Source organism: Vigna unguiculata, chromosome 6 (genome assembly GCF_004118075.2).
Source record: "Vigna unguiculata cultivar IT97K-499-35 chromosome 6, ASM411807v1, whole genome shotgun sequence".
In the NCBI taxonomy this organism is placed as follows: domain Eukaryota; kingdom Viridiplantae; phylum Streptophyta; class Magnoliopsida; order Fabales; family Fabaceae; genus Vigna; species Vigna unguiculata.
Genome location: NC_040284.1, coordinates 30,581,088 through 30,600,094, shown reverse-complemented (window position 1 = coordinate 30,600,094; position 19,007 = coordinate 30,581,088). Strand labels below are relative to the sequence as shown.

The following is a 19,007-nucleotide window of genomic DNA, read 5'->3' as shown; positions in this document are numbered from 1 at the left end:
GTTATCTGCAAATATCATTTACAATATCCATTTTTACCTAATGTGGATTTTATCTGTCGATACCTACATAGGAATTTTTTTGACATTCTTAATTTCTTCACATTAATATTTTCATATTAAACCTTTAATTAAAAAGACTTTCGATGTTATGGCTCATTTAAACCAATTATATCAACTCAAATTCTATTTTCAATCTAAAACCTTAAAACAATAAATATAAAAATCTTATTTTTTGTTGTTTAATTTTCTCATTTTTAGTCCATATATACGAAACTTATACCCTTAGATATTTTATCCTGATTGTGAATTTGGATCCATGATAATTGTTGCCCCTTTATTCTTTACCTGCGTTTTTATCTGTGAAGTTCTTTTGCATGAAGTAAACTGCATTCATAGCAGTTTGATCCAATGGCTTTCGCTGTTCGTACCTAAACGTTTATAAAATCTGATAAAACAAAATTTATATTTTTAGAACTGAGATTCGTGCAGTATAATAAACTGCAGATGATCTGTATCTCGATTTTCTAGCCCACATTTTATCGTTTCATTCACTTAGACAATTAGCATGTTCATAGCTCAACTGTAGTAATTCTATTTTTTTTATTATTATTAAAATTCTTCAAATTGTTTCTCAATTTAATTACACTTACATGCATCGCATGTAAGAATAAAGAAAGAAAACATCTCGGGATAAAAAGAAGTGGCACCACATGTTATGTATCTACATATGTGTGAAAGGTATTTTTGGTTTGATTGTTAATGTACTATTTAGATACGCTTACTAGGCCATTTAAATTTTAAAACACGTTTCAAACTTTCAATTGTTGTTAGAGTATTGATGCTAATATTTGTTTAGTTGTATTGGTGACTTGAGTTAGATTAATTTAAAGACTGTAAGAAAAAAAAAAGAATTTAAAGATGGAGGGAATATTGTGTGGATGTGAAAACGTGCAACAGAACAGTCTGGCTGAATATGTATCTAGGGTAGGGATATGACACCTCCTTGAAGAAAGGAGATTTGGCAGTAGAATTCAAAGTCAAGAAGAAAGAGCTATATAATGGATCACCATGCATGTTAAACCTTACCCAACTTCTTTTCTTTCATTTTTACAAAATTTGCTGCTCTCTATTTCCAGTAGCCGGAATCAGAATGATGAAAGTTTCGCCGCAAATATCAAACTCAGATGCAATTACCCAGCCTCATAGTATGCATGGTTCTAACTTAAACCCTAATAAACTCTAAATCCTAAGAGAAAGTTGTGAAAATTTAGTAATCAAAATATCTTTTTACCTTTCTAAATTTCAGTTCATAGTCGCATAAATAACATTGCACTTTATTGCTTCTTTCTTTTTCAACTTTTCTTATTTAGTTTATTCCTGCATTATGACTATCCTTTGATAAATGCATTTACAGATGGTAGAGAACTGAGTATTGTTATCCATCACACAGAAGATTCACAATTACTGCCACTCGAAAGAAGTTTACCAGAGCCGGACAGTATGATTTTGAATTGGTTTATTTGCTGTTCTTCCATTTCAGAGTGATTTAATTGTTATCCATCATACTGAATATATATATATATTGAAGGTTGTGAAAGAAAGTTGATTGATATGCAGAAACGCAGAAAAGGCAAATGTATATAACAGCAGCTTCTGGAAATTGGAGGGAGGCTTCGTCCTACTATAAAATTCATCCTTATTGGTGGCGAATTCCATTAAACGGTGTTGGAATAACAGCCTTACACGTTGCAGTGAGCATGGAACAAACTAGTTTTGTAGAAAAGTTGATGCATTGTATGGACAAAGAAGATTTGGAAAATTACAAGACAGAAGGGAAGACGGCCTTTTGTTTGGCTGCGATGAGTGGAAATGTTGAAATTGCTAAAATTTTGTTTTGCAAGAATCCATGGCTGCTGTGGATTAGAGACGACCAAAACCATATGCTTCCAATTCAAATAGCATCTTCTGAAGGTCACATTCCGATGACAAAATTCTTATTTGAAAAGACTTCAGAGGACCCACATCACAAGCTACCCTTCCCAGACATTGTCAAGCTATTTTTCTTGACTATCAACAACAAGATTTACAGTAAGCTCACGCTGTTTCTTGCTCAACCACATTTTTTTTATCTTTATAATGCCATTTTTCTCTTACGCTTTTCTTCATTTCACTCTGGGCGTATGACAGCCGTGACATCAGAATTATTGAATATGGAATCCAAACTTGTTACTGTTGAAAACGAAGAAGGGTTGACGGCTTTGCAAATGCTTGCTCAATTTTGTGAGTTCCGATATTCCTTACATCATATATTTCTTACTATGTAATTTATTTATTTATTGTGAGTTCCCAAATTAAGAGACCATTGAAAATAATTTATTTATTTGATGAATTTAAATTTTTTTAAATAAAATTTGTATTTCGAATAAGGTAATCAAACTGAAATTAAAATTTTAATAGATTAATTAGATTATTATAGTTAAAAAATTTCAAATTCTTCATAAAAAGTAAGAGTTTTGGGTTCAGATATATATTCAATTCAGCTTCACCACCTACCATAGTTTGACATGACAAAGATTCCATTCCTAGATCCAACTCGAGTTAGTTAAACTTGACATAATTTGTCTCAATGCCACCTAGTGAAACTTGACTCTTTGGGAGAATTCATTTTATTTTTTACAGGAAAAAATTAATTTTGATTAATGGAGAAACTAAAACAAGTTGTTTCTATTTTGACGTGAATTTGTCATTTGCAATTGATTTTAAAAATTGATTTTAAATGACTTCAAACAATTTATTAACATAAATTAATTTTAAAAATTGATTATGAGAATGTTGAAAGTGAAAATAAATATGCACTCAATTTGGTTGAAAGTAACCCCAGACTATCACTCAAACTTGACTTGGTTTGAAAACTGTTTTACTTCCTGCACCGTAAATCATTGCAGTCTTCTCCCTCGTAGCTTTTCGTAAGACTAATTATATCGTATTGTGCTTCGGCCGTATATGACTTGGGTATATTTACGCATTAATATAAAAAGGTTTAATATATAATTTTATTGGATTGAATAAAGTTTGATAGTAAGAAAAAAAATCTGAAATTTTAGGATTTGATAATAATTTAACTCATTTAACCTATATTACGCAATAATTGATGTAACCCCTACAAATCATCTCAATAAGAATCATATAACAATAATAATTAAAATGGGCTATGGGGGCACTCATTTGATATTTGTGTAGTAATTAATTTATTTCAATAATATCATGTAAGTGATGAATGGGACTCATAATATAAACTCAATGGCAGCCCTTTGCGAGGAAACTATTCGCTATGGAGACATTGTAGATTCCGTGTTTGATGCCATGGAAAAGCAGAGAGATAGTATCAAGCATGCACAATTGTCAAAAGCAATGTTCGATGCAGCAAAATCAGGAAACATTGATATTTTAGAACTTCTTTTAGAGTACCATCCTGATTTGCTATTTGAAGTGAATTCCAGAAACCAAAGCATACTTCACATTGCTATTCTACATCGACAAAAATCTGTGTACAAACTAATATTAAGCAAAAGAACTGCAAAGAATATTCTGATAAAACTGGTTGATTCTGAGGATAACACTGTTCTTCACTTAGCTGGAAAGATGGGACAACCTCAAACAAAACCCGGATTTTCAGCAAACCATGTTCTAATGAGTAAGGAGGAGAAATGGTTTCAGGTACGTATGCTTGTCTGCACGGTTAGCCTTTTTTGTATGAATAATCTTTACTTGTTGTATTTTTTCCACTTATCTTAATGCATTAATAATAATGTTTCTTTTTTATGATTACTTCGCTGCTGCTTATGTTCTTTATCTTCCTCATTATACTAATAGTGTTGAGTTTTCACCAAACAGGATGTGGAGAAAATAGTTCCACCTGCAATGAAAACAATGAGAAACAAAGTTGGTTTGACTCCTAAAGAATTGTTCTATGAGACACACGAAAGTTTGCACAAGGAATCAATATCAGGACTGCAAGCTACGGCAAACACATTGTTAGTGGTAGCAACTCTGATTATCAGCCTAGGGATCACCGGAGGTATGACCATTCCTATTGAGAATATCCATAGTAGAAATACTCCTTTTTTTCAAGGAAGACATGGTATACGTTTTTGTTTGTGTCGATTGCATTTGGAACATGTTTATGTGTTTCGTCTATGTTCTTCTACGCTTCGGTTATTCTTCCCGTATGTTGGGCAAAAGCAGAGGAAGAGTCTGTCCGGTTGCGGCAAACAAAGTTGATATTTGGGAATGTGTCACTTTTCGCCTCTCTTGGACTCATGTTTCCTGCTCTAATTTCCGCTTCAGTGTTGATCTTTGAATTCTTATCCAGTTGGATCCTTTATTTCATTTGTGGACTTGGTTTTATGGTATTCGTTGTTCATCTTACACTTGATTATTACCGATGGATTGGCATTGCGGGCTCAGTGCTATCTTATTTGAAAGATTTCCAACGACGAGAGCAACAACGTTATGGGCAATCTCCAAGATAGATCATCCCTTCCACACAAGTGCTAAGAAAAAAAGCTTAAATACAAGATGAAGAGTTTGCACCACTTTTCTTATTTTGAGACTGGCCCTGTCATTTGTTTTCTTCAGATTCTATTATTTGCCTGTTGATGGTGGACATTTGAAGAACATTCTAATAAATAAATAGTGCTCTATCATATTTATGCAAATTTAGAATCACCATATATCATATTTAGTAATGTTAAAAAAATAACTAAATGTGAAAAATATTACTAGTAACATTTCATTAAAGGTAATAAATTTTAGAAATATTTTTAAAGTAATAAAATTATTTATAAAATTGTTACTAAGAAAATTCAATAACATATTTAAATGATTATTTGATGATAAATATTACCATCATTCTTGAGTATTATACTTAATTATTACACTAAATATGACTTTTGGAATCGAAAAAACAAATCACACAAAACTTAATTTTCACAAAAATCACCTTTGACCAATCTCACTTCAATGTTGTTAAAGAAGTTGTGCTATCCTTCATAGACTTTATCTTCAAAAGTTAAAAGTCGTGCATTGTTATGAAATTCAAAAATATATCAAATCACATAAATAATAATAAAGTAAAAAGTCTAAGTATCGTTTCTTAAGAAACTTATGTAACACTTACAATTCATAACTCAATTAGATAACAAATCTCATAAAATAAAATAAAATAATTTTTGTATTTTTATCAAACATGTAGTGTGCAATAATATATCATAAAGACTTCATTGAGATTGAGTTTCATAATTCAATTCAAAGCAAAAAAAATCGAACAATATACTTCTAATTCATTCTCTAACCTTCACACCTTTTGGACCAAGTCCTTATTTTTATTATAAGTTTGTATTAGTAGTCAAGAATATGAGTTTATGAATGATTGAATGTTCCACATCTATATCTAGCGTTTGAGATATATTAGTTGTTATCCTAATGAGATTTTTCAAATGTTTCAATCAGTAGGTACTCTCACACATGCGATCAATCTATAATATGCAGTTAAAATAAGAATAGAACAAAAGAGTGACAGAAAAGAGTTACATTGAATAATAAAATTCTCAAAAGAGTTAAGAATACATTACACTCAATCCTCATGAATAAGGGAGTTAGCTACACTAAATACTAGAATAACAATAAAAATAAATGTCTCTAGTCCTCAGAATGTGTCTCTACCTTCTCTCCTTTTAGATCACGTGTCGTTCTTCCAGAGGAAATTATTTTTCTCTCTCTTTCCCAAAAGTGATTTTCTCCAAAAGCTGTGTTTATTTTTCAGAAGGGTTGTTTCTTACTTCTGACAAACCCTTTATTTATAGATTTTTTGAAATTTTCGATTCATTGGGCGAATGTCTTCAATTGGATTAGACCTGTAACTTTGTATTTGATTTAGTATTAGAGTAATCAATTTTATAAATATTTTCTCTTGATAATAACTTTGATAATCAAATTCTATCGATATTTTTATTAATTTTTTATATTTTCATTTATTTGTAAAATTTAAATACGTAAATAAAATATTTATATTTTTCAATTTTAGTATATAAAACCTAAAATAGATAAAAAACTATAATAAAAAATAAAAATAAAACATAATAATAATGTCAATCATTATTATGCATACATTTCATGACTTAATGTCAATCATCATGCATACATTTCACGACTTCTTTAAAATAAGTCATGCCCACTGAGACATGACTTAGCCATTTCGATAATAATTTTAAAATCAGACCCAAATTTGTAATTTCAAAACTAAATTAACCTAATTTCGTAAAAAACCCATACATAAAAGCTAAGGCAGAGGATTAAAATGAGAAATAACAGAAGCTAATAAAACAAACCAAGTAAGGTTAACTAAATTTAATTATTTTATAAATTAAAATAATTATTTTTACTATTTTATATTTTTTAATTCAAATAATTATTTATAATAAAAATCTAAAGTTAATATGGTCATTTTTAGTAGATCGATCTTAACTACATCTCTTAGTATAATTATATATTTATTGTACAATCCTATAAACAAAACAACAAAAAATCACATTAACTCTTTTTAATCACATGAAATAAAAATAAAATATTAAATCATTGTTATAAATGTAAGGATAAACAATATATTGTTAAGCCTAAAGTAAAAAAATAAACTACATTGGTGCGTGCATTTTAATCCAACTACTTTCCATCTAATTATTTATAATTTCTAGTAAGACAATTTTATGTTTCAAGTCCTAAGATCAGAGCAGTTTGAAATTAAACTATATCTTCATTCTCTAGTTCACGTTACATCGACCAATGCGCCTGCCGATAGTTGAAATGTATAGTAAATTTAAAATACTTTTTAGTTATTATTAAAACTATTTCAAATTGTTTATCGAATTAATTACACTTAAATGCATCACATGCTTAGAATAAAGAAACAAAACATAATAAAAAACAATTAATTTAAAGATTCAACAAATATTATGTGAGACCTTAGCACTAAAATTCAAAGTCAACATGAGTTTTATAATATGTAAACAAGATGTTAGCGACTCTTCTAAGCCTTCTTATTTTATTTCTCATCTTTATAAAATATATTATTCATATCATTTGTTAATCAGTGAAGTGTATTATAGTAAAAGAAAACTGGTTTACGCTATTTTATTTTTATTTTTATGACTGGAAATAATAAATTCTAATAAAGATTAAACATTAAAATTTATACTTAATTTATATATATATATATATATATATTATTTTAATTCTCAAAATTATTCTACTGTTAACCAGCTAGCCACAGTATAGCCGGGAAGTAATGTTTAGTGCTAAATTATGACTTGTTAATATTTTGAACTAATAAATATTGTGCATTAATGCGTGCCAGCACAGTTTGAAGTTTTGTACTTCTGTTATGCATAACAATAAAACCAATCTTAAAGAAAGTATTTACTTTCTAAATTTCGTAGTTGTATAAATAACATCTATTATTTTAAGTAATTTTTTCATTTAGTTTATTCCTGCATCACCCATGTTTCATTTATGATCTAGACATTCATATAATAACACTCTGATATATATCTAATTATTTATGACTTTTTTAATAAAACCAAAATTGTATTTTGAGTACTGAGATTCCTGCAGTATGATAAACTATGCAGAGGATCCGGGATAAAAAGAAATCGCCCACAAGTACAGGCAACATATGTATGAAAGCATTTTTTGTTTGATTTAAAGTATGATTCAAACATGCATACTAAGACCATTTAAATTTTAAAACACGTTTCAGACTTTCAATTATTGGTAGTATAATATTTGTTTAGTTGTCTTGGTGACTTAATTTAATTAATTTAAAGATTGTTATGAAAAAAAAAAAAGAATTTAAAGATGGAGGGAATATTGTGTTGATGTTAAACTGCAACAAACAGCCTGGTTGAATATGTAATATATGACAGTTGTTGAAGAAAGGAGATTTGGCATTATAATTAGAATTCAAAAGTCAACAGAAGAAGGAGCTATACAATGCCATTTCTTTTTTTCATTCTTCTCTCCATCCATCAAACTCAAATCTCTATTTCCAGCAGCTGGGATCAGAATGATGAAAATTACACCGCAAATATCAGACTCAAATGCAACTACCAAGCCTCAAGGTATGCTTACTTCTAACTTATAAATCACCTTCTTCGTTCTTTCAACTCTAGATTTTCTAAATTAATCATGAACTCAAAGTTTTTTTTTTGTTTAGTTTATTCCTGCATTATTAATATTTCAGTCTGATATAGAAGATCATAATGACATATCCTTTGATATATAAATTCAAATCTACAGATGGTAGAGAACTGAATATTGTTGTCCATCAGACAGTGCCAGGCGTAAGAAGTTTACCAGAGCTGGACAGTATGATTTAATTGATTTATGTTGTTCTTTTATATTTCCTTATACTTTTTATAACTAATTCTCAAATTTACTTTGCTATCAATAATGTATCCTATTCTTTGAAGAGGCAGGAAGTAGCATAAATTTTATCTAATGATAAATGGCTTTAAATAATCTAAATTTGAGTATAACCAATCTATACATTGAAATCTCATGACCATCCAAAATTGTATCTTATCGACCAAACTTTTAATACATTTCATTGTTTGATTTTAAAAAGTTGGAAAATTTTAGTGGGCAAAGGCATATACATTTTATATTAACGATTACATAATACTTATACTAAATAACGTTACGACATATATTAGGAATGTAAAACATAAACATAGACACACGTGTGTGTCTATGTAATTCATGTTATCTAGAATTATTGAAGGTATAGCAAAGTTGTGAAAGAAATTTGATTACATAAAGACATGATATGCAGAAACGCAGAAAAGGCAAATATATATAGCAGCAGCTTCTGGAGATTGGGATGAGGCTTCATCCTATCCCATAAATCATTGGTGGCTAATTCCGTTAAACGGTGTTGGAATAACGGCCCTGCACGTTGCAGTGAGCATGGAACAAACTAGATTTGTAGAAAATGTGGTGAAACGTATGGATATCAAAGATTTGGAAAGTTGCAAGGCAGAAAGGAACACAGCCCTTTGTTTGGCTGCGATAACTGGAAATGTGGAAATTGCTAAAATTCTTTTACGCAAGAACCCTATGTTGCTATGGATTAGGGATGAAAACGGTATGCTTCCAATTCAATTAGCATCTTCTGCAGGTCACATTCTGATCACAGACTTCTTATTTGGAAAGACTTTAGAGGACCCACACCACAACAACAAGATACCCTTCCAAGACATTAAGAAACTATTTTTTTCGACCATCAACAACAAACTTTACAGTAAGCTCATGCACATCTCTTTTTTCATAGCCACTGCACGTTCATGTTCTTTTTCTTGCTCAAGCACATTTCTTTCGCATATTTAACAGTAATATGTTATGATGCCATTTTTCTCTTACGCTTTTCTTCTCTTGACTCTCGGCATATGACAGCCGTGGCATCAAAATTATTGAATAGCGAATTGAAACTAGTTACTGCTGAAAACGAGGAGGGGTTGACGGCTTTGCAAATGCTTGCTCAATTTTGTGAGTTCTCATAATCCTTAGACACTAATTGGTTTTTCTAGTTCAAAAATCTACACTGGAAAGTTGGTCTTAATAAAAAGTAGTTCATTTTATAAACCTGTATAACTTAACGTGTTATATCAAATTTCGTTATCATAGGAGTAAAAGAGAGAGGAATTTTTATTTTTTTTTTCTCTTTCCTTTTCTATGAAGAAAGCAAAGTGTAAAGTTTCAAATAACCTATAATTGTTGCCTCCTCTGAAATTTTTTCTATCGACACAACAAAAAAATTCCGTATTACTAACAGCAGGTTTCTGTTAGTAACGAGTCATATATATCAGTAATTAGTGATATTTGCAGGTAATGAGTGTTTCTCGGAATACCTACGAAAAATCCGTCAGTATCTCCTTGTTTGTCTAGTACCTTGTTTATTTGTAAAAAATATCAATAGATTCAAAAAAAGTATGTTAATAATTAACAACGACATATATTCCTCGGTAATAACTAAATTAACGATGAATGTTTTTTATAAGTAACTGCATTATATACGGCAAGCGCAGAATTCTTTAATTTCTGCACTCAACCAAAACCTGACAATATGATATAAAATGAAAATTCCTGAGATATAAATTTCTTATAATAAAAGGATTAAACAATTTAACATCTTAAACCAATAAAAATGACAGTCTAAGTTTACGGTGTGTATTTAATTAAATCATTATAAAAAAAATTAAATAATAACTAATTTTTGTGACTAAAATTAATTAATTATTATAATGATTAATTTAGATATTAATTTATAAATTCAAAATTATTGATAACTAAAATTGTTTATATTATGAATAAAAAATTATAATTGATCTCTACATTAATAATTAATATAATTTATATTATAAATTGATTTCTTGGTTATTAAGATTAATTATCAAAATTTTGATTATCAAATAAATTAGTTTATAATTAAAATATTGGTCTTTAAATTTATTTTTAAACATATTTTTTGTTACTAAAATTGATTATTATTTAAATATCTCTTTTAGTAAATGTTTTTTTCTTTTCTCCAAATAAATAGAATGATTTGACTTTTGTTAATCTTTAATAAACTCAATAACACTCTCTTCCTATATAGTTTGAAACTCATAGTAATTAATCATATATCTATGTAATAATTAAAATGGGCTACGGGGCACTGATTTGATATTTGTGTAGTAATTAATTTATTTCACTAAATATCATGCAAGAGATCAATGGAACTAACAATTTAAATTCAATGGCAGCCCTTTGCGAGGAAATTATTGGGTATGGAGACATTGTAGATTCGGTGTTTGATGCAATGGAAAAGCAGAGAGATAGTATCAAGCATGCACAATTGTCAAAAGCAATGTTCGATGCAGCAAAATCAGGAAACACTGATATTTTAGAACTTCTTTTAGAGTACCATCCTGATTTGCTATTTGAAGTGAATTCCAGCAACCAAAGCTTACTTCATATTGCTATTCTACATCGACAAAAATCTGTATACAAACTAATATTAAGCAACCGGGCTGCAAAGAATATTATGACAAAACTGGTTGATTCTCATCTTAACACTGTTCTTCACTTGGCTGGAAAAATGGGACAACCTCAAGAAAAACCCGGATTATCAACAAACCATGTTGTAATGAGTAGTGAGGAGAGATGGTTTCAGGTACCATTAATTAATGGTTTTCCTCCTTACTTGTTGTCTTTCTTACACCCTCCTTAATGCATTTATAATATTTTTTGTTATAATTACTTGGGAACTTACGTTGTTTATATTCGTTATAATAACAGTCTTCAGTTTTAACCAAACACAGGCCGTGGAGAAAATAGTTCCACCTGCAACGAAAAGAATGAGAAACAAAGATGGTTTGACTCCTAAAGAATTGTTCTACCAGACACACAAAGAGTTGCACAAAGAATCATTATCAGAACTGCAAGGTAAGGCAAACACATTATTAGTGGTAGCAACTCTGGTTATCAGCCTAGGGATCACCGGAGGTATGACCGTTCCTATTGAGAACATCGATGGTACAAAAACTCCTTTTTTCGGAAGGAAAATATGGTATACGTTTTTCTTTCTGTCGATTGCATTTGGATCATGTTTATGTGTTTCGTCTATGTTCTTCTACGCTTCGGTTATTCTTCCTGCATCTTGGGCAAAACCAAAGGAAGAGTGTGTCCGGATGCAGCAAACGAAGTTGGTATTTGGGAATGTGACACTTTTCGGCTCTCTTGCAATCATGTTCACTGCTGTAATTTCCGGTTCCGTGTTGGTCTTTGAATTCTTATCCAGCTGGATCCTTTATTTCATTTGTGGACTTGGTTTAACGATATTGCTTGTGCATCTTACACTTGATTATAACCGATGGATTGGCATTGCGTGCTCAGTGCTATCTTATTTGGAGGATGCTCCAACGGACAGGGCAACAATCTTAAGGCCAATCAGCAAGATGTGCCATTTCTTCCTCACATTCGCAAAGAAAAAAGGCTTGAATGTCGTTCAATAAACCAAAATATGAAACCAAAATACTGCTTTACATTTTAACTGTCCCTGTCATTTGTTTTCTTTTCAGATTCTATTTTTTGTCTGCTCATAATTTGAAATTTGAAGAGCATGAAATCATCCAGGAATGTAAAAAAAAAAAATAGTATCCGTGGTTATCTCGGATAAAACTCGCAACCGGTAAAAAATGAATATTATAAATGGATATCTGCGGATAATGGGTACCGGATACCTTTTATACCTGCATATTAACAGGACGGGTACAGGTATCATAATATTACTAGTGAATATTCGTATCCGCTGTACTCTAATTTAAATAAAGAAAATGAAAAAATATGATTAAAATATTAACATATTGATTTTGAATAAGTTATTTTTTATCAATTAGTTTAAAAAAAGTATTTCTTTGTAAATATTCATTCAACACTATTAAATGAGTTATTTGAACTTTGTTTGAAATTTATAAATGTTATGTATTGTATTTTATTTGAACTTAAGATCAAAATATGTTGTTAAATATTTATTTTTATTTTTTTTGTCAATACTTGTGGGTATCAGTAATATTAAAAAATTATGCGAGTACCCACATAATGGATATTCGACAAATATAAATATAAATATAAGACGGATATTTATCCAGCAATTAGGGTACGAAAGAGCTACTACCGTACTCTCCTCGTCCTGTTCACATCTCTAAAATCACCTCTCCTACTTAATGATTCTAATAAATAAATACTGTTCTTTTATATTTATGGAAATCTAGAATCACCTCATATAATATTTAGTAATATTAAAAGAAGTTACTAAAATATGAAAAATATTGTTAGTAACGTTTTCTACGTTTTCGCAATTTTTTTTTGAAAGAAGTTAAAATCAAAATCATAAATTTTCTTTGAGTGTAATTTTACAAAGATTATATATTACAAACACTTAATTAAATCAAAATGTAAGAAAAATCAAAATTTTAAGCATTTTTTAAAATTATATAATCTCTTAAAATTTATTAGAAAAAAATATAAAGTATTTTAACACAAATCTTCCTAGATAATATTCATTACACATTTTTTATATAAAATATTTTACGATAATGAAATATTAATTTGTAGGATTGAAAAAAAAATGCAAAACAGAGGATAGTATGTCAAAGAATGAGTGAATGAATGATATATTCACATCCACAAATGGCAAAAGTTGGGGCTTAGGAAATTCTGGAACGTACAGACAATCTACACAGAAATGTGGTCATGCCTAAACAACAGAAAATTAATATAAAGATATTTCAAGAAAAATTCCAATATGCTTTTTTTGTTACAGAAGTGATTTGACATCTGTATGAAATATTAAAGTCTGATATACCTTTTATCTTCTTACAACCAAGCTCTCGATCCTTTTCTTTCTGCACTTCTAAGCAAGAGGCAGCCGCAACAACAGCGAAATCCCTTCTGTCACCTTATCAGGCTTGACATACCACCTTAATCTCCGACCACTATACCTTATTTTCATAACTCCACATTTTAACAACCAATCATTTATGCCATTCTCTATAAAACCACCATGTTCCATTAACATTCCAACAATCATTGTAATAACAACAACCTGTTAATCGCAAATTTGCACATTTCCAAAAGCAACCAATCTATCTACAACTTTCAATTGCCAAAAAGGACATGAAGAAGCAAATCATCTTCTATTTCCATCTACTACTTTTGGTTTTCATATTTTCTACCCCCACTTTGGCCCAGTCACCTGCTGCAGCCCCTAAACCTGTTCGTGCCACACCAGCTCCAGCTACAGCTCCAGCAAAACCATTGGTCCCTTCTTTACCCCAATCACCCTTGTCTGATTCTTCTTCTAATCAAGACATTATCAAGATTCTAAGGAAGGCCAAATCGTTCAACACGCTAATCCGCTTGCTCAAAACCACACAAATCATCAACCAAGTGAACGCACAGTTGGTGACTACGAAATCAGGAGGAGGTTTAACCTTTCTTGCACCTGATGATGGTGCCTTCGCACAACTCAAAGCAGGTTACTTCAACTCTCTTGATGATCGCCAACAGAAAGCATTGATACAGTTCCACATTCTTCCGTTTTATGTCTCAAGCTCTAACTTTGATTCCCTTAGCAACCCAGTGATGACACTGGCCAGTGATAGCCCCAATGGGTATCAAATTAATGTGACTGCATATGGGAATAGTGTGAATATTTCGACTGGGGTGGTGAATGCTACTCTCACAGGCATTGTTTACACTGATAAGACACTTGCCATTTATCACGTGGACAAGGTGCTTGTTCCTTTGGATTTCTCAAAGCCTAAGCCTCCAGCCCCTGCTCCCACTTTGGCAAATGCGCCTAAAGCTGATAAAGATAACTCATCTGCAGAAGATGATGATAAGGGAAAAACAAACAGGGCCACTTCAGGTGCCAATGCCATCAACTTAATTACCATTCGCGGAACAATTTTTCACTCCCTCGGTCTTGCTTTAGTCGCTGCAGTAACAATCTCCATATGATATGAGGAACACCCATTTGTTTTCAAAACAAGCTTTTTCCTTTCTGTGGAATTTTCTTCATGATTTTGTCTTGGGTTGCTCTGTTTATCCCGGGAACAGTACTGTTTTCATATCTTTGAATTGCAAACGTCTGGGTCTCGTTAATGGGAAAAAGACTCTGAAGTAGAAATACTGTTTTTAAGTAAAGACATTTAGTTACGATTTTTTTCTGTTTTGCCTATATGGAGTTTAGAAATTTTAATTTTGTTTTGCTTTTCATTTTACATCAGCGACTACAGATGAAGCAGATTAATAAAAAAAATAATAATAATATTCTTTATTTATAAAGTTAGAGTCAGACTGACAAAAGTAAGTTACATATAAAATTCAAATCGTATACTTCACAACGATAAATAAAATTTATTAGTAACTATAGGTTTCCACACAAAAAAAATACTTGTTATTCCATTAATTAGTTAAAATTTTTTAAACTCTTGTCTATAATTGATTTTGTAATAATTCAAATGAAAACTAATTTTTAAAAAATTTGAATATAAAAAAGTAGTGGTTAATTTCAGTTAAACAAGTTAAATCAATAAATTTGATATAATAAACAAAATAAGAAATATATAAATAAATAAAAGAGACATAAATATATTATTTTAAATTTTTATGTCGAAGATGATATTATGGTTTATTATATAAGTTTTATCATGGTTAATTGGTGTTGATTTTCTCAAATACTGTTTTTTCAAATAGTTTTTCTCAAAATATTTAATAAATTAGTGTTATTTGTGAAAACATTGGACGAGCAAAGTATTTATAAATAAAATGCTTACATTCAATGAGAATTGCAATATATGTATTCACACTTGAACAAGAGTTGGGGTTAGGATTTCATCTCAATTGAAAATTTTACGTCAACTGTAGATGAGGAAAAATAATCATAATATGGTATTATGATGAGGGAAAATAAACAAGAAATATTTAGAATTTCATCTCGCATTACCTCTCTATGAACCCACACTTTTCTGGTTAAAAAATAATAAATTTTTTCATCAATTCTTGTTAGAATTGCCTTACTTTTTTTTTCAAAAAATTTGATTGGTATATGATTAAAGTGGGATAACCTTTTTCTGTAATTTTTAACAGCAATATCAATAAAAATGAAACTTCCTTTTCATTTTATTTTGTGCGTGTTTAAGTATAGTTTGTACCTTTTTTTCAAAAGTAAAATGGAAGTAAAAGATGCAATGGATTTTTTTTTTCTTTCTAAAATTGCATTCAGCACACTTTAACGGATATTTAACGACAATAACTTCCCTATCCTTTTACAGTATTTTTATTATTTTTCGTTTATTTTTATGTGATACAAGTTTTCATTGATAGAGACCATACCCTCCATTTCCTTTTACTTTTTTTAAAATGTTGTTGTGATATAGCACCGAAAACAAAGCCTACCTGAAAGAAAATGACAACATTTTAAAGACTACTAAAACTAATGTTGAGTTGCATTTGGCCCAATAAAACAGTAAAATCTGCATATTATGAAATGTAAAAATGGTGGAGATGGGACACCAAAAGGAAGGTGTATCTAGAACATAAAAGTATGGTAGGTTTCAACTTTCAAGTGTGATTCTCAGCTCCCCAGTCCTTGTACCAAAACCTTTTCATCCTGATTCATGATCATGGATGCTATAACTCAACCTCTAAACAGATCACACACCATAATAGCCCCTTTTCCAGCACAGATACTTTTGATTGCAACACAGATACTTCCATACGTCCACATTTCAATGCATTTTCGCCACCTATTCCTTTATCACTTTCTGCCTCAAACAAGATGCACCACCTTTCAATTTCCATCATAGCATAAGAAAGATGCAACTCACCTTTCCTTTAACCCTACACACTTATCTATACACAAATCCTTCTCCCAGTTCCACAATAAAACCCAACCTCTTACCACTCTTTCTCCTCACAACACTACACTCACAAGTAGCACCACCCTCAATACCCACCCCCTCACGTAAGCTCCCACTTCACAACCCTAAAATGAAGACACACCAATCTCTCTTCTCAGTCTCTATTTTACTAGTTCTAGCGCTTGTCTTCTTCCACACCATTTCAGCCCAACTCTCGCCGGTTCAAGCCCCAGTTTCATCAACCCCATCTCCACCGCAACCATCACCACCAGCATTCACACCACCCTCTCCACCAGCCACTGCTCCAGCCCCTGGATTCAACACCGTACCCTTAGTCCCCGTGACGCCAAGTGGAGCCCCCACTCCCACTGTCCCCAAAGCACCCTCCATTGACATAGTCCAAATCCTCAGAAAAGCCAAGCGATTCTCCGTCCTCATTAGGCTCCTCAAAACCACCCAACTCATCAACCAGCTCAACTCACAGCTTCTAACCTCAGGCTCAGGAGGCTTAACTCTCTTCGCCCCAGAAGACAGTGCCTTCTCAAAACTCAAAGCTGGTTTCCTCAACTCTCTCAGCGACAGACAAAAAGTAGAACTCTTGCAATTCCACACGCTCTCTTCCTTCATTTCGATCTCAAACTTCGACACCCTCACCAACCCCGTTCAGACTCAGGCCGGCGACGACCCCAAACGGTTGCAGCTCAACGTCACCACCTTCGGAGGTAACCAGGTCAGCATGGCCACCGGCGCCGTCAACGCCTCCGTTACTGGAACTGTTTACACGGACAACAAGCTTGCCATATACCAGGTCGACAAGGTGCTTCTCCCTCTCGACCTCGTGCTTCCCAGTGAGGCTCCGGCGCCGGCGCCGTCCAAGGCTAAAGGAGCATCGCCGAAGACTGATAAAACGAAGGCCGGTGATGGTGCTGGCGGTGACGATAGTGATAATGGTGACAACAAGGACTTGCCCGCTGAAGCTTCTTCTGCCGTTTGCATGAGTTTGAAGTTTGGTGCGAAGGGAATATTTGTGGCTATTGTTGCTGGGATTGCTTTGATGGGTGAAGCCATGATGTGATGTGGAGAGGGTGAGAAGGGTGAGTGCTTCAGTTGTGCTGTTTTGAGTTTTGTGAGTGATTGATCTTCTTCTTTAATTGTTTGCATGTAGCATTGGATTTAAACGCATACACGCTCAATTTCTTTTCCCATCACCCAATGTTTTTTTCAAATTCACTGCTTCTCAAAAAAAAACTTAAAATTATATATAAAAAATACCTTTAATAAAAAAAAATTCTGTTAGCAGAAGTAAGTCACGATTAGCATTTTTTAATTTCTTATGAATACTTTAGGAAATAAAACTTATAAATAAAATAAAACGAGTTTCTTTTACAAATTAAAATTAGTTTATTACTTAATTCCTCTAAAAAAATTAGTTTTAGTTCATGCGTAAGTTATACAAATTTTATTTTATTTTTATATAAAAGATTATCTAAAATACTCTTACTCAAACTTGATAACGAAATGGTACTTATATATGTCAATGATGTGATGATAATTTCTTGAAAGCTTTTAAATATACAGTAGAATGACTATTCTTCTTCAATTATATTTAAAATTTTACCTCTGTCATTTATAATTATTTAATAAAATGGAAATAAAATAAAGTTCTAAATTTAATATGACAACAACGTGCTACTCCGGATAAGTTTTGTCCAATAATAAAATGTAATGGGTTGACCTAATCCCATGAATGAAATTATTTACAGTTGAAATTTTTGAATTATATATCACACGAAATTAACAACATTATTAATTTATTACTAAAACCGAGCATTTATTAACTTAATTACAGTACCGCACATCACTAGGCCCATATTTTTCATACACCACAGTAGGTCCATTAAGTTCCACAACTCACGTTGGTCCAATCTAATCCTTCCTAATTAAGGCCGGAGTGGACTCACATAATTTTCCCTTTCTCTTTCATTGAAATATTTTATAATAATATTTTTTTATTAGTATAATAATAATCACATGTAACATTGATATATATTTTTTAATTATTCAGGATGTTTTTGTCAATAAAAAATTATACTATCAGCCAATTAAAAATCATAAATAAGATTTTTAAAGTAAATATTATCAAAACTAATAATCTTATCATACATAACAATTCATAATTGTTAAATAATTAAATTATAATTTACAGTATTACCAAAATTATGCACTAACAAATTAATAAAAGAAACTATGCGCTAATATTTCGCTGATGTTTAAACTTTAATATATTTATAATTCTTGGCAAATATCCTTCAAATTTCACTTTTTGTTACTTCTAACATGTAAGTTTAGCTCAACATTAAAAATTTAATTCAAGACAATAAAGGTCCAAGTAATTAACAAAAAATTAAAGAGGAGTTTTGGCAGCTCTTATTTACTAGCCTGGCCAATTTTAATGTATGAATTTGACCTACTTAACACTTCCTAAAT

General features: G+C 31.1%; 4 protein-coding genes across 6 annotated transcripts; all 4 read left to right on the top strand.

Annotated features, from left to right (window-relative positions):
- Positions 1 to 1,076: 1,076 nt before the first annotated feature.
- Positions 1,077 to 4,696, top strand: LOC114188058. 2 transcript variants are annotated; one of them, XM_028076557.1, is made up of 6 exons: positions 1,077 to 1,205; positions 1,415 to 1,498; positions 1,618 to 2,088; positions 2,188 to 2,280; positions 3,308 to 3,717; positions 3,895 to 4,696. In XM_028076557.1, the coding sequence occupies exons 1-6, from the start codon at positions 1,151 to 1,153 to the stop codon at positions 4,279 to 4,281; spliced, it is 1,500 nt and encodes a 499-aa protein (XP_027932358.1). In that variant the 5' UTR covers positions 1,077 to 1,150; the 3' UTR covers positions 4,282 to 4,696. The 2 variants fall into 2 exon arrangements, with proteins under 2 accessions (XP_027932358.1, XP_027932357.1); XM_028076556.1 differs by having other exon boundaries at positions 1,077 to 1,214.
- Positions 4,697 to 7,963: 3,267 nt separating this feature from the next.
- Positions 7,964 to 12,246, top strand: LOC114188054 (ankyrin repeat-containing protein At5g02620-like). Of its 2 annotated transcripts, none has more exons than XM_028076550.1 (6): positions 7,964 to 8,174; positions 8,353 to 8,421; positions 8,888 to 9,355; positions 9,508 to 9,600; positions 10,857 to 11,266; positions 11,392 to 11,518. In XM_028076550.1, the coding sequence occupies exons 1-6, from the start codon at positions 7,973 to 7,975 to the stop codon at positions 11,428 to 11,430; spliced, it is 1,281 nt and encodes a 426-aa protein (XP_027932351.1). In that variant the 5' UTR covers positions 7,964 to 7,972; the 3' UTR covers positions 11,431 to 11,518. The 2 variants fall into 2 exon arrangements, with proteins under 2 accessions (XP_027932351.1, XP_027932350.1); XM_028076549.1 differs by having other exon boundaries at positions 7,975 to 8,174; positions 11,415 to 12,246.
- A 1,378-nt stretch (positions 12,247 to 13,624) lies between these two features.
- LOC114188061 (fasciclin-like arabinogalactan protein 12) lies at positions 13,625 to 14,872 on the top strand. Its single transcript, XM_028076560.1, has one exon. It carries the CDS (start codon positions 13,771 to 13,773, stop codon positions 14,614 to 14,616), a length of 846 nt encoding a protein of 281 aa, XP_027932361.1. The 5' UTR covers positions 13,625 to 13,770; the 3' UTR covers positions 14,617 to 14,872.
- A 1,693-nt stretch (positions 14,873 to 16,565) lies between these two features.
- On the top strand, positions 16,566 to 17,725 carry LOC114188060 (fasciclin-like arabinogalactan protein 11). The gene has a single exon (XM_028076559.1). The coding sequence runs from the start codon at positions 16,651 to 16,653 to the stop codon at positions 17,593 to 17,595; it is 945 nt and encodes a 314-aa protein (XP_027932360.1). The 5' UTR covers positions 16,566 to 16,650; the 3' UTR covers positions 17,596 to 17,725.
- The last annotated feature ends 1,282 nt before the right edge of the window (positions 17,726 to 19,007 follow it).

What these genes read in the sequence shown, in the direction of transcription:
- LOC114188058 (XM_028076556.1), top strand. Translation starts at nt 1,151, where the DNA reads ATGATGAAAGTTTCGCCGCAAATATCAAACTCAGATGCAATTACCCAG. An exon ending in CCAGCCTCATAGTATGCATG is followed by an intron (nt 1,215 to 1,414) that starts GTTCTAACTTAA and finishes ATGCATTTACAG; the next exon opens with ATGGTAGAGAACTGAGTATT. An exon ending in AAGTTTACCAGAGCCGGACA is followed by an intron (nt 1,499 to 1,617) that starts GTATGATTTTGA and finishes ATTGATATGCAG; the next exon opens with AAACGCAGAAAAGGCAAATG.
- LOC114188054 (XM_028076549.1), top strand. Translation starts at nt 8,120, where the DNA reads ATGATGAAAATTACACCGCAAATATCAGACTCAAATGCAACTACCAAG. An exon ending in TGCAACTACCAAGCCTCAAG is followed by an intron (nt 8,175 to 8,352) that starts GTATGCTTACTT and finishes TCAAATCTACAG; the next exon opens with ATGGTAGAGAACTGAATATT. An exon ending in GTGAGGAGAGATGGTTTCAG is followed by an intron (nt 11,267 to 11,414) that starts GTACCATTAATT and finishes AACCAAACACAG; the next exon opens with GCCGTGGAGAAAATAGTTCC.
- LOC114188061 (XM_028076560.1), top strand. Translation starts at nt 13,771, where the DNA reads ATGAAGAAGCAAATCATCTTCTATTTCCATCTACTACTTTTGGTTTTC.
- LOC114188060 (XM_028076559.1), top strand. Translation starts at nt 16,651, where the DNA reads ATGAAGACACACCAATCTCTCTTCTCAGTCTCTATTTTACTAGTTCTA.